The 16,171-nt window shown below is 42.1% G+C and overlaps 1 protein-coding gene across 1 annotated transcript in view; it reads right to left on the bottom strand.

Annotated features, from left to right (window-relative positions):
• LOC121859452 (protein retinal degeneration B-like) overlaps positions 1-16,171 on the bottom strand; it is a 166,952-nt gene that overhangs the window by 102,634 nt on the left and 48,147 nt on the right. The window contains 1 exon segment of the mRNA XM_042356265.1: positions 2,552-2,658. Within this exon segment, the coding sequence (XP_042212199.1) occupies positions 2,552-2,632 (81 nt within the window). The 5' untranslated portion in view covers positions 2,633-2,658.

Genomic DNA, 16,171 nt, shown 5'->3' with positions numbered 1-16,171 from the left:
TCCATAATTTTCTATATATCTCATCTTGTTTCTTTCCGTAATGTGTCCAAATAACAGTTCTCCTAGTGTTATTGTTTTCTGAAGACTGTGTTGTACACAACAGTTATTCCCAAGACGCAGTACAATGTCGTATTTTTTAACGACTTCCTGGGAAGGCTAACGCATTAGTTATTCCATGTTAAATATTTAGCTTATACGTAATTTGCGCCAGAAATGTCATTAATGAAAAGTGTCTTAAAATTGTCATAACTACTGAAAGCAACTATAAAATTCACAAGATTCATTTAGTAGCAACAACTGAATGGTAAATTTTTATACATAATAAAATGTTAACTATCACGCTTATACGTAATTTGTGCCAGAAATGCCATTGAAGAAAAGTGTCTTGGACTTGTTAAAACTACTGATTGCAACAATAAAATTCCCGAGATGGTGTAGTGGCAACAAGTGAAATAATACCATATTTATATAGCCAGATTTAATTAAAGTAATATAGTTAGATACAAGGAGGTATTACACAAATTTCGCCCATCATCTTAACTAGACTGGACAATATTCGTTTACTGATAAATTGGAGAACATAAACATGGTCCAGTGATTAAACTTGAATACTACAGTAGTTACCTCTTCCACACACTAAAGTATGTGAATAAGAAATGTTAGTTAATACTGTAATCAGCTTCTAGGATACAATACTGGGTCATTTTATGATAGTAACCACGTTTCGATTTTTTCACAAAAATACACATTTCCTATGGTTCTCGTGATTCGAACGAATCTGGGTAGTATTTTTATAGAAGTTCACACAACTTTCCTACCCCAAATCTTTTATCATATTCGAAAAATGACACCTAATTTTAAGATAATTTTCTTCTATTACATACCGTCGGAAACATTTAATAATGGAGATGGCGCATGTCAAATCTTTCTCTACTTAATTCCATTAATCTTCAGCCATTATCGCCTACCCAACCTCCCACTAAGTGTGTTCCCCTCATAAATCGTCATGTGCATGCGTTCCCGTACACGTTACCAATCAAAAGCGTTCTTTTTTTTGCCACCAATTAAAATTAATTATGGTTTTTGCTTTTAGAATTCGCGGTATTTTTTGCCCAATATGATCCGATTGTGATTTTGGGTTTCGCATGCATCGAAATTCAAATTCATTTCCGACCATGGAAGTCTGCGATGGGTGTCACTTCAATTATATGGAGTTAATTGTGCATTTTGGGGAAAAAACCTCTCCACCTTCCAAGCCTACTCGAATTTCGGATTCTAATTCGAAATAAGGTAAAAAATAACAGTGATTCCCTCATATGGTGAGAGTCTGGTTATGTAAAAACACTGTGAGAGTTAGGTTAGGTTAGGTCAGGTCAGGTTAGGTCAGGTCAGGTTAGGTTAGGTCAGGTTTGGTCAGGTCAAGTCAGGTTTGGTCAGGTCAGGTCAGGTTAGGTTAGGTCAGGTTAGGTCAGGTCAGGTTATATTGGGTTAGGTCAGGTTAAATCATCCCAAAAAGGTTAGGTTTATGTTTTCTAGTCTTTTTTGGTGTATATTGTATTCACTTGACCATGATTTTTGTCGGAAAACGATTGTTTCTCTCCCCCACCAAAAACCTCGGTTCCCAACAGGATCCCCTATCTTGTTGGGGGTAGAAGGGAGCGATAACTAAAAAAAAAAAACAGGCAATTTCCGATGGCAATCAAGGTCAGAACCAATCAAAACACACAAAAATATACTAGAAAACCATAGTTTTGACTTTCTAGCAGAGTTGTGTGAACTATAAATTTACCCGAATCTGACCTTCGTTTCTGGTGGTAACCGCCCTAAGTTAACTGAAACCTGGCTACTATCTTGAACTGACCCGATACTGTATTACTGGATGTTACTTGTAGGTTGTTTATTCTACTACGGCAGCACCCAGGGGCAGAGAATGAAGCTACTCACCGCCAACATGTAGAGTTGGGCAATCCGGTACTCATTAACTGTGAGTGGCAGTGGGATGCGGTATTCAACCGTTTGAACCATCTTCTTGACTGGGCATTAAATTTTTCTTTAAATCCTGAGTTGTATACGACTTAGACCAATCGTGCTTCACTTTATTTTCCAGAACATTATTATAACATTAGTCTCCAGGTTCATCACAAGTATACACTAAATCACAAGTGAGAAAGAAGCCTTTGTGATAGCGTGGCTCAGGTTCAGCGTGAAGGAAGTGGTTAAGCGAGAGGCGGCAAGTTGCCGTGTCACAAGAAGCCTCACTTACACAACACACTTTCAGAAGCCACAAAAACATGCAATAAGCCAGGCAGCATGCAGAAAATCGAGAAGACAAATAGATAATCATTATATGCATAGATTGTACATTTAAAAAAATGTCTCAGTGTTGTCAATTATCACATCTTGCAACTACAGTAATGTCATCATAATTTATCATAGCAAATATAATGTTAAAGAGATAATCAGTTCCACTGAATTATCATTCAGTCTGCACCAGAGAACTGGGAATGAGTAAGAGCAATAATATGAGTGGTGATGATGGTCAGGTACTAACAGCGATCATGTAGAGTTGGGCGACGCGGTACTCCTCCACCGTGAGTGGGAGTGGGATGCGATACTCCTTGATCAGCACCATGGCGGCTACTCACGCTAACTCATCCTCTGAAACAAAACAAAATATACATGTTATATATTAAAGTAAAAATAATATAACATGGCCTATAGTCCAATATATAAACACAAGCATCACGTCATAAACCATCAAATTTACATAATACACGATAACACCGACAATACAGTCAACACGACAGCTCCACGGCACTAACACCACAACATGAAAGGGTAATTATTTACGACTTCACAGCCGCTGTTTTTTCATAGAAAATTAATTTTAAAATGCTGCAATTTCACTGTTTTATAGTGGACACTATCGTAGTTATAGAAAATGTGTTAAAAGGTAGTTATTTATAAATTAAACCGTTAACTATTTACGACTTCACAGTCGCTGATTTTTCATAGAAAACGAATTTAAAAACGCCGCAATTTCACTGTATGCATTGTTTTCCAACATAAATAATTGTAGGCAATTCATTACTCACAAAGTTTTTTATATATTTCATCATTGTTGAACCAAATAATATCTTGAGAGCTCTAAACCAAAGAATTAAAGCTCACAAAAGCTATCTATCACCTATATCTGTGATGAAATATAATGTTAAAATTGGATAATTAAAAGTCATAATAATGATGGTGAGTTATGGCCTCGTGCACCACAAGATACTCCTCTATTACACCTTACCTTGTCATGATCGTAATGACAGCTAGCCTGTTGAAACCTAAGGATTCATATTACGCTTACACGTCCACAAAACCTTCTGAGTCTCCCATTGGAAATGTCCTCTGTTCTCTCTGTTTCCTTGATGACGTCAACGAGATGCAGTATGTTTGTTGACCGAAGTTGTAAACTCTTTCTGCTACCAAGACCCTGTTAACCTTCTTTTTTTTACCTATGACTCTGATAATCATAGTGAAATTGTGGTAGGGAGGTTAACTAAGGAATAAGTTAATATTCCTGAAAAGGAACTTCTAAATCTGCTCCTCGGGTGTTGTAGTAAGGCGTTGTGTGTTGGGACGGGATTGCCATCCAACCTTTTGTGATCAATTTAATTCTTGCTTTTGATAGCACAGTCAGAGCATTGTTAGTAAAGATAATAGTAGGGAATGAAACTGAGTTCGTAGTCTCAGTTTCAAACGTCAGAGTGTTACAGTAACATAATTCAGTGATATGGTTGAGTAGGTGGAATCTGTGACTTGGGCGTGGGTGGAAGACGGCAGTTTGTTTTCAAATCAGTAAGCCGCCTTGCTTCCCACCCACAGGTAGGTCATTCCACCTTCTCCGTGTTGTAATTCGCCATTTTTAAGTGATTTGACCTAATTGATAGTTTGATTGTGCAAGTGTTACAGTAACGTAGTTGATGTACTTTGAGTGAAGTATTTTATGTCCTTAACGTCCTTTGAAACGTTGAGGTTTGTTTTTCAAATCAGTAAGCCGCCACGCTCCTCACCCATAGGTCCTTATCGCAGCCTAGGCCGTGTCGGTAGCGTGGATGATGCATCCACTAGTCTGGGGAGATATCTGAGGTCAAGTAGAATCGGTTATCCCCGTGAGCCCCGACCGTCAGAAGCTCCACTACCACCTATGGGCCCCATAGCTGGCCAGTATTCCCCTAACGTTATGCCCACATGGTGAACCCGGATCGTCAAGCCCCACAAACTACTGCCAGCCCCATCATTGGTGGATGAGTACAGTACATAACTCAGTAGGGCTATTTGTGTGGTGGTATTATTCCACCGGAATTATCAGAGTTTGTTGGAAGGTGTCACTTGGTGATGAGACTCCCATGGCGACCGCTGGAGTATTGCCCCTGGGGTATTGAGTGTTGTACTAGCAGGTGCCACTGGTTTTAATGGTGCTAAGGTGCTGTGAGAGTTTTGGTGTGTGTACACCCAGTAGTGGTGCAAGTAAATTGAGCCTGAGGGCATGGTACCAGGAGTTCCTATTTTGGGTGCATACGTCTTTTCTGTAACTATTTGTGTTTTAATAAACCTTGTATTTGTATGTTGGGTCTATTATTCACCTATAGTATTCACCGTTGTTCTTTCCTAATGCTCGATACTATAATTACATGTATCTATGGGTCTTCCTCTCGCGTCACGCTACCAGGTCAGGGAATTAATGTAAGTTGTTTTAAGAGTGCCAAGCCCTTAAAGGGTGGCAGCATGTGTTGCACGATCTTACAACCTCACCTACTGTAACATTACCGAAAAGAAACATGTGCAGACATTCACATGACAACAATAGTTATTGGGACTCTTAGTTTCTTTAATGTACTGTAAGTGAAACACGGCTGACTGCGGCCATAGAGTCATTAGTTTGTGTTTGTAAGATATATCTCTCTGTAATATACAGAGCAGAGCACACGGGCAGTGGAGTGCAATCACCAGGAGGAACAAGCCTCTTAGTGGACGCTCTCCTTTATTCAAGAGTTGTGTACAGGAGGGATCGACCACCTTCCTCCACCTCTCTGGTCGTCCCCTTGGTCTTAACACTCCACCAAGATCTAGTCCTGTCACAACTAGTCTTAAGAGAAAAATCATATTTGAGTGATAAAGTTTTAGTGGGTTTGGTAGAAGCTCTCGGGACTGACACGTGAAAATCTGGAATTGGTTATATCTAATCTCTGACTTTAACGACGCTCCGTCTTGTGTGTGTGAATAACTAACAAGTTCTTGGTGTTATTTTTAATTGGCAGTGCATTTTTAAGCTATATTGGCCAAGAGCTCCCCCACCTTGACTCTGCCTTTCTCTATAAATTACCAACCAGCCGCCTCACCCACTGACATGGTCCAAGAAATTGAAGGAACCAGGTAAGCGCTCCTACTGACCCACCACTAAAGGTCTGCATGGTTCTCCCTGCTACTGGCCTCATCACCAATGCCTCGTTTACTGTACTGGAAAACTTTGTATGTTTCTCCAACAGGCAAGTCAACAAGTCACGTCACATCGCTATCATTCTGATTCCCTGTTTGGGTTTTGTATTAGACTAGAATACATCTACCATAACAGGATCTGTTAGGACTCTCTTAGTCAGAGTACAGGGGCAGGTGTCACTAACAATCATGTCAGCGTTCTCCCTGAGTTAAGGAATTATTATACTATCTTATAATAAGTTAAAACGAACGTCTTAACAACCACACATACGAAAAAAAAAGGTTTTGAAACCCATAAATGGTGGTCTTGTTGCACCGGATCTCACTATTTAGGAAAGTCTTTGGCTCACTGGTTGTGATCTTCGAGAGGTTAGGGATTAAGTCGCAGGCATGTGGTTTCAACCCCATGATGGTAACATATAAGCGGGATTATGTCTTGCACTGTTACCAGTAAAGGCAAATGCATGTTATCTTCGCTACCAGCTTTCAGCAGCAATACACCAGACACCTTTTTAATTTTCAGTTATGCCGCAACCTTCATATCTCTGAGAGCTTTAGATTAGCGTCACTAAAGCGGCGGGCCGAAATCTTATTCAAGTTGAAGGCAGAAGTGTGTGAGCCATAGGCAGTTGTTGACTCGGTTAACAAGTGGTGGTAAATAAGACGGCCCTCAGTGTTGTGATAGAGGTGTGGATCTACAGTGGACCTGTGCTGCTTCACGGCTTGGTAAAGTAAAATGACTCAGTTTTCCCTGTACACTCTGTACTGCCGAGAGCTACGGTAGTGTGGGGGAACAGCACCCTGTGTTCACTGACCCAGGATCAACGTGAAGCTCCTCAGTTGCTTCTAAGGCTTCACACTTGAAGGTGTTCCTCAGTGTTCACCTCAGATCCCTACTATACTATATACCATTCAGTGTGAGCCGCAGAGTGGACCTCTCAAGGCACACCCTCGTACGACCAGCCATTAAAGATTCTCCCACACTTGACTACGGTTCAGAGGCAGCGAAAAAATATAGACTGGTGAGCGCCGCAGTCATGGATGAGCCTGCAGTGATTATCCACTAAACTGTGGTCAGTGTCAGCCACACTTCCGGCACTGGAGCACCAAACCCATCTTGTTAACGAGGCCGCTGTCGCCACCACCAGCCTCCAGTATAAGTCACTGCTACTGTAATACATGGACAAGTTTTCTGGCTAACGATACAACGTTATGAACAGGTGCTGAGACTTAATACAAGATATTAATGGACAGATGCTGCTGGTGGCACGACTCAACACACCTGCACCTGCTATTATTCCACAATACGTCTTTGTAATTCAAATTTTTTTTAGTTTATTACAAGCATATGCATATCAATAAACTAAATAAAATCATAAAATACATCCATTGCGACACAAGAGAGCATTGTTTACCTTATGTATTATAATTAATACTAGTCTCGCGTGTGTTGTTTACCACTGATGACGCGTCTTAGTGAACGTAAACAATGGCTCTTATCATCCTCTTCTGTCCTTTATCCGCTCCCTCACGCCCTCTTACTCCGCCACCCCAGATCACCCCCCCCCCCTCCCGACGCCCTTCAAACCCCCTCCTCTCTTCCCTTTTTCCGCCACCCCACCTCATCCACTCTCCTCTTTCCTCCCCTCCACTCCCATCCCCCTCCTCTGATTTGGAGTGACCAGGTGTAGATTGAGGTCACGAGTGCAGGGTGGTGTACGAGAGACAGCACTTAGCGGGTCTCTTTTCCAGCTTTGCCACAGTCTCGCCACACCACCACCACCACAATCTTACAGGCCACTCACACCATCCCCAGCCACACTTCTCCCACCGTACTGTAAAAACATTTACGTTAAGTTAGGTTAGGTTCGGTTACTAGAACAATACCACCACATGATAAGACGTAGGATAACATGATTGGGTCAATAAGGAAACTAACCTGCTATGTATATTGTTCACCCGGGCTTAAGTTATTGTACATTTGGCCTTCAAAAAAGAAATACATTCATATTACTGGACCTTAATACTACTCCGTAAATATGGCTGAAGAATGACATCACCACTACATGACTACTGTAACAGCAGACCAGGTAATCTCTGGGGCCATGGTGGAAGTCCCTCACAACACACTGGAGCCATGGTGGTGGTCCCTCACAAAACACTGGGGCCATGGTGGTGATCCCTCACAACACACTGGGGCCATGGTGGTGGTCCCTCACAACACACTGGGGCCATGGTGGTGGTCCCTCACAACACACTGGGGCCATGGTGGTGGTCCCTCACAACACACTGGAGCCATGGTGGTGGTCCCTCACAACACACTGGAGCCATGGTGGTGATCCCTCACAACACACTGGAGCCATGGTGGTGGTCCCTCACAACACACTGGAGCCATGGTGGTGGTCCCTCACAACACACCTGGAGCCATGGTGGTGGTCCCTCACAACACACTGGAGCCATGGGAGCCATGGTGGTCCCTCACAACACTGGAGCCATGGTGGTGGTCCCTCACAACACACTGGACACTGGAGCCATGCCCTCACAACACTGGGGCCATGGTGGTGGTCCCTCCAACACACACACACTGGGACCATGGTGGTGGTCCCTCACAACACACTGGATGCCATGGTGGTGGTCCCTCTCACAACACACTGGGGCCATGGTGGTGGAGCCATGGTCCCTCACAACACACTGGAGCCATGGGTGGTGGTGGTCCTCACAACACACTGGAGCCATGGTGGTGGTCCATGGTGGTGATGGAGCCCTCACAACACACTGGAGCCATGGTGGTGGTCCTCACAACACCTGGTGGTGGTGGTCCCTCACAACACACTGGAGGCCATGGTGGTGATTCCCTCACAACACACTGGAGCCATGGTGGTGATCCCTCACAACACACTGGAGCCATGGTGGTGATCCCTCACAACACACTGGAGCCATGGTGGTGGTCCCTCACAACACACTGGAGCCATGGTGGTGGTCCCTCACAACACACTGAGTCTCTCACCTGTTAAACTTATCCACTGAAGGTGCTGAGCCACTTGGAACATAAAGCAAAGGAACGATAAGCTGAGGGAAGTGTCAAGACAGGGAAGAGTGCCAAGAGGACCAAATTAGTAAGAGTGCCAAGAAGACCAAATTAGTAAGAGTGCCAAGAAGACCAAATTAGTAAGAGTGCCAAGAAGACCAAATTAGTAAGAGTGCCAAGAAGACCAAATTAGTAAGAGTGCCAAGAAGACCAAATTAGTAAGAGTGCCAAGAAGGACCAAATTAGGAAGAGTGCCAAGACCAAATTAGAAGAGTGCCAAGAAGACCAAATTAGGAAGAGTGACCAAGAGGACCAAATTAGGAAGAGTAAGAAGACCAAGAGAGAAGACCAAATTAGTAAGAGTGCCAAGAGGACCAAATTAGTAAGAGTGCCAAGAGGACCAAATTAGGAAGAGTGCCAAGAAGACCAAATTAGTAAGAGTGCCAAGAGGACCAAATTAGTAAGAGTGCCAAGAAGACCAAATTAGGAAGAGTGCCAAGAAGACCAAATTAGTAAGAGTGCCAAGAGGACCAAATTAGGAAGAGTGCCAAGAGGACCAAATTAGGAAGAGTGCCAAGAGGACCAAATTAGGAAGAGTGCCAAGAGGACCAAAATAAGAGTGCCAAGAGGACCAAAGAGTGCCAAGAGGACCAAATTAGGAAGAGTGCCAAGAGGACCAAATTAGAAGAGTGCCAAGAGGACCAAATTAGAAGAGTGCCAAGAGGACCAAATTAGTGCCAAGAGGACCAAATTAGGAAGAGTGCCAAGAGGACCAAATTAGGAAGAGTGCCAAGAGGACCAAATTAGGAAGAGTGCCAAGAAGACCACAAATTAAGAAGTGCCAAGAGGACCAAATTAGGAAGAGTGCCAAGAGGACCAAATTAGGAAGAGTGCCAAGAGGACCACAAATTAAGAAGTGCCAAGAGGACCAAATTGGGAAGAGTGCCAAGAATGGTTGGATGTCCCCTAAAATATCCATGTTTGTTTATATCATTACAAGGAAAGACAGACAGACCTTTCGGGTGTAAACATGGGCGATGATACTACAGGCGTTTTAAGATGCACGGAATAACTAACGCGTTAGCTTTCCCGGACTGTCATTAAAAAATACGACATTGTACTGCGTCTTGGGAATAACTGTTGTGTACAACACAGTCTTCAGAAAACAATAACACTAGGAGAACTGTTATTTGGACACATTACGGAAAGAAACAAGATGAGATATATAGAAAATTATGGAAAGAAAGACAAAAAAAAAAGTCAGTCAACATTAAATAATATTTAAAAAAAATCGGGCCGGTTGTGAAGGACTTGGAAAGCAAAAGAAACAACCAGAGAGAAGCTCTGCTCTACGCGTCTTCTCTCGCAGCTGTTCACCCTTATTTAAAGTATCTTATGAGAAATGATATTAAAGTTTAATCATATTTGAGTAATTATCGATATTCACTATCGGAGGGCAAACTGGCAATCCTTGCGAGAATTCTTCACTGACTTTCCATGGGAGGAATGTTGCTTTTCCACTCGGGACACCTCGGTATGTGCTCACAGTATTGCTGGGTTATACAGGGTGGTATGAGTGCATTTCCATCTTCTACCAAAACTTTCACTTTAAAATCATGGTTTGATCGTTCCTGCTCTCTTGCATGCAGGGAGAGAGATAGGTCATATCAAACTATGAAACTATCTCCTTCTCCTATTACCCACACCTCTTTCATTACTTCTAGGGATCGTTGTAAGGCTATTCTTCGTAGGGCCAAGCGGAATTAAAAAAAAAAAAAGATTGATGTCCTGAGTAATTCTTCCTCTAGTAAATCCTTCTGGTCCTTAACCAAAAACATCTGTAACAACTTCTGCACGCCTTCTTTTCCTCCCCTCTTCCGTCCCAATAACTCTATAGCCAACTCTCCCCCTGACAAAGCCATCCTCTTTGGCACCTTATTCTCCTCTAGCTCCACCTTAGACGATTCCAACTCTATCCCTTCTACCCCTGCTCCTCCTACTGAACCAATGCACTTTCCTATAATCTCCACTCGCAGGGTTGCCGGTGTGTTATCCAGGTTGGATGTGAGTAAGGCGCATGGACCGGACGGAATCCCCCCTCGTGTTTTGAAAGTGTGCTAAAGTTCTGGCCCCTGTGCTTGCTCGCCTCTTTCCCCTTTGCCTCAAAACCCAAACTTTTCCTTCTTCTTGGAAGCATGCCTTGGTTCAGCCCATCCCGAAGAAGGGTGGCCATTCTAATCTCTCTAACTATCGCCCCATTGCTCTAACTTCATCCTTCTCTAAGATTTTCCAAACTATCTTGAACTCCCATTTTCTCCGTCACCTTGAACGCCATTCTCTTTTGCCGGATCACCAGTATGGCTTTCGCCTGGCGAGATCTACTAGTGAGCTGCTCTCCTACTGCACCCACCTTTGGTCATCCTCTCTTAGGGATTATGGGGAAACTTTCGTCGTGGCCCTCGACACCTCCAAAGAATTTGACAGGGTATGGCACAAGTCTTTCCTTTCTAAACTTCCCTCTTATGGTTTCTCTCCCCCTCTTTGTTCTCTAATCTCTAGCTTCCTTGAGAACCGATGCATGGCAGTTGTTGTCGAGGGATCGATCTCTCGCTCTTTCTCTACCAATAGTGGTGTCCCACAGGGTTCTGTTCTTTCACCAACTCTCTTCCTTCTTTTTATCAATGACTTACTTCACACTACAACTAATTCTATCCATTCTTACGCTGATGATTATACTCGTCACTCTTCCTCACATTTTCCCCTTCCTCCTAACTCTCAAACTAGATCTGTTTCTAGAGCTGATATCATTACATCTATCAATGCGGATCTGTGTAGCATCACAGAATGGGGAGGTAGAAACTTGGTTAAATTCAATAGTAATAAAACTCAGTATTTACCAATTACTCTTTCCAAATTAGATGATCTTCCACCTTATCCTTTTCTATTTTTAATTTCTTTTTATTCTTATTTTTTTCGCCCCCTAGGCCCTGATGTGGGTCAATATATTCCCCGTAAAAAAAAATCAGCAGCTAATGAAATCGGACAGCACCCACGTAAAAAGGGGCGGAGCCTAAACAGGTTTCAACTAGGCGCAATACATTTAATTTTTTTTATGCCTTAGGCTTTGTTTTAGGTCCTATCCAATATACTACCGTATATAGAACTATTTTTATTACTAGATCAGTTTTTTATTGTCTTACATGCCTCCCACTCTTCAATATTAATCAAAATATTCTCCATACGCGGCCATGATCCGCGTATTTTCACCGGGAGAAATCGCTGATTGATTGTTAGCTATTTGTGCCACTTGGGCCCTGCGAAAGGCTAACGCCTGATCGAGGTATTAGCTTTTCCCTCTGAATGTTCCCTGCGCACAACTCTAAAGCAGCGTCTGCGCAGACAGAATAGCTAACACGTCTGTTTTACTGTTGGGACCAGGACGTGACCGAGTTGGTATGGGAGTCCTGCAGGAGTCCTACATTTAACTATTTGAGTCCTAAAGGGTTAAAACATCATCCTCAAAGGGTTAAACTATATTCTTCAAGTGGTTAAACCAAAATGAGGACGCTTTTTCTTCACGTTCGTTTTAACAAATACATCCCCTGGCCTGCCAAAGACCCCTCATACAGTATAATCTCTACAGGATGCACCACATCCGCTACAAAGTTCAAGTTGTGTACAATATGGTTTATCAAGTTTGTATTTAGTGGACAAGAACCTAGGACCTTCATATCTAATGAACTGTTTTAACACTGTCCAGCATTTATTGTACTGACGTTGGTTGTGGAATTGACAAATTTACCAACAAGTTTCACTTAACCTAACCATAATACATCGACACAACCGCGTTTCTTGGCTGGTTTTCCCAAGTCCTGTTATTTGGTTCGTCGGAAGATGTGAACAGCAAGAGAATTTGTATAACAATATGACCAATCATCCACATATTATAAACCTAAGTGCACATAAATCACAACACATTATAATGACATGCAATAAGAGCCATAAATCATTGCTCTGGATTATTATAGTTATACAGTAGTTGATTAAGTCGTCATTGTTGGTTCCACTAAACAAATTAAATGTAACCAACATGGCGGTGCGGTGATCATATATATATATATATATATATATATATATATATATATATATATATATATATATATATATATATATATATATATATATATATATATATATATATATATATATATATATATATATATATCAACTTCAAACACACACTCAGACAATTTTCATTAATTTTTAGGAAACGAAAAAATTATGATTCCATAAGGTATCCACTTATGTCTGGTGATAATTGTACTTTACGCTTACAGTACAGTACCATTTTTTTTTTACAGATCTTGACGGCCGAGGACAAGAAAGAAGTAACGTTTACCAAACATAAGTTACACGAGGGGAGACATTGTGAGGAGGACCATCCCCTCACTCCTGCTCTGTATTTTAAGATAGGCATGGGCAACCTTTCCTCACTCATGGGTCGCATTACAATTTAGGTATTCTTCTGTGGGCCAACCCACCAAAATTTATATCCTACGTAACCCAAAAGTAATGTTAATATTGTATTAGCAAGGAGAGTGAAATAGTCACAGTATTTTCCCATTTATGAATGTGGGCTGGCAGCTTTCACTCCGTTAACTCGGTATAATAACTGAGCTACCTTCTGTGGATGCCAAAATTAGAGAAAGTTTATTGATTAAAAAATAAAGAAGTTAGGTTAGATTAGGTTAGGTTAGGTTAGGCTAGGTTCGGTTCGGTTAGGTTAGATTAGGTTACATTGTGGCAGGATATAATTCCTGAGTTAGCAAATTCCTTTACAAGAGGATTATAATGACGTTAATAATCCGTGCAAGCTTCAAGCTTCAAGAAACAAGCGTACTCGATACAGTCTTGGTGTAGCTCATCGTTCATTTCAGGTCAAGTGAAAAATGAAACAATCGATACTCCGTCAACTGGTATTCACTTAACCATACATGAAATATAAACCTCAAACATATATAATATTTACTGTATACTTAGAAAATATTATTGAGAAGAAAAGCAAAACAAGAGTGTCAAGCTGGAGGGATGTAGACAGCCAAGAGCTCCGCGAGGTAAAGAGGATGAACTGAACTGGTAGGTGTGGCCGCCGCTCTCTTGACTCCCGCTGTCCTGAGATCAACATGGTCTTACACCCCACATGGTATACTGCACCACCACACACTATACTGTACACCCCACATGGTATACTGCACCACAACACACTATACTGTACACCCCACATGGTATACTGCACCACCACACACTATACTGTACACCCCACATGGTATACTGGACCACAACACACTATACTGTACACCCCACATGGTATACTGCACCACCACACACTATACTGTACACCCCACATGGTATACTGCACCACCACACACTATACTGTACACCCCACATGGTATACTGCACCACCACACACTATACTGTACACCCCCATGGTATACTGCACCACAACACACTATACTGTACACCCCACATGGTATACTGCACCACTACACACTATACTGTACACCCCACATGGTATACTGTACCACCACACACTATACTGTACACCCCGTATGGTATACTGCACCACCACACACTATACTGTACACCCCACATGGTATACTGCACCATCACGCACTATACTGTACACCCCATATGGTATACTGCACCACCACACACTATACACCACACATGGTATACTGCAACACCACACACTATACTGTACACCCCACATGGTACACTGCACCACCACACACTATACACTAAACTCTAACCTGCAAAACCAAAAACAATTAATTAATTATAAAAGTTTACCTTCAGTTTTCTAATTAAAACAAGCATGTTGAAATATTGATGACATTTACAGCTACCTGGACACAGCTCACAACACAACCAAACTACAACAGGTACACACTGCGGCCGGCACCAGGTACCAAACTACAACAGGTACACACTGTCTCCGGTACCGCGTACCAAACTACAACAGGTACACACTGTCTCCGGTACCGCGTACCAAACTACAACAGGTACACACTGCGGCCGGCACCAGGTACCAAACTACAACAGGTACACACTGTCTCCGGTACCGCGTACCAAACTACAACAGGTACACACTGCGGCCGGCACAAGGTACCAAACTACAACAGGTACACACTGCGGCCGGCACCAGGTACCAAACTACAACAGGTACACACTGCGGCCGGCACCAGGTACCAAACTACAACAGGTACACACTGTCTCCGGTACCGCGTACCAAACTACAACAGGTACACACTGTCTCCGGTACCACGTACCAAACTACAACAGGTACACACTGTCTCCGGTACCAGGTACCAAACTACAACAGGTACACACTGTGGACGCCACAAGGTACCAAACTACAACAGCTACACACTATGGCCGGCACCAGGTACCAAACTACAACAGGTACACACTGTGGCCGGTACAAGTACCAAACTACAACAGGTACACACACTGTGGCCGGTACAAAGGTACCAAACTACAACAGGTACACACTGTCTCCGGTACCAGGTGCCAAACACAACAGGTACACACTGTCTCTGGTACCAGGTACCAAACTACAACAGGTACACACTGTCTCCGGTACCAGGTACCAAACTACAACAGGTACACACTGTCTCCGGTACCAGGTACCAAACTACAACAGGTACACACTGTGGACGGCACAAGGTACCAAACTACAACAGGTACACACTGTCTCCGGTACCAGGTACCAAACTACAACAGGTACACACTGTCTCTGGTACCAGGTACCAAACTACAACAGGTACACACTGTCTCCGGAACCAGGTACCAAACTACAACAGGTACACATTGTCTCCGGTACCAGGTACCAAACTACAACAGGTACACACTGTCTCCGGTACCAGTTGCTACAATGAACCTTGACAATGACAAATCCGCATAAAAGGAAATACAAAATCCCAAATTTTCCAAACCAGCATTTTGTAACATTTTATTTTGCTCAAAGGTCAAATATTAATTACGTTCATGAAGTATGATGAAATAGAGTCTTTTTACTTTAACCACTTACTTTATTATATATATATATATATATATATATATATATATATATATATATATATATATATATATATATATATATATATATATATATATATATATATATATATATATATATATTAATTAAAACAATGTAGTATTAGAAACAAGACCCCTGTCATCACTCTCACCCTCATTATCTTTTATTTGTTCCCCTCACACCTTATCCATGCGTATATTCAGTACCTCACCCCTCATGTTATGTTACCCAACAACAAGGTTATAAAATTATAGCAAGTCTTACCACACAATATAACATGAAGTATTTCTTTGTGCTAATCCTCATGTTCATGTTATATTGCAATGTAAACTGTTGTTAAGAGAGCAGTAATACTGTTGATGATGTCACCGTAGAGTTCTAGTAATAGTGTAGTTTGTGTTGTGTAGTGTTACCATTATCAATAAATACTACACCTAACTACCACACTACAGAGAACAACTAAGAGCCTCGGTGTACAAGACAACATGCTACAATCGTCCTTATCATCTATGTTTATAAATACCTACGTTAATATTAACCAGAACCGATAGAACACA

This window comes from Homarus americanus, unplaced genomic scaffold (assembly GCF_018991925.1).
Source record: "Homarus americanus isolate GMGI-L3 unplaced genomic scaffold, GMGI_Hamer_2.0 scaffold7626, whole genome shotgun sequence".
Classification (NCBI taxonomy): Eukaryota; Metazoa; Arthropoda; class Malacostraca; order Decapoda; family Nephropidae; genus Homarus; species Homarus americanus.
This window is presented reverse-complemented; position numbering and strand designations above follow the sequence as displayed.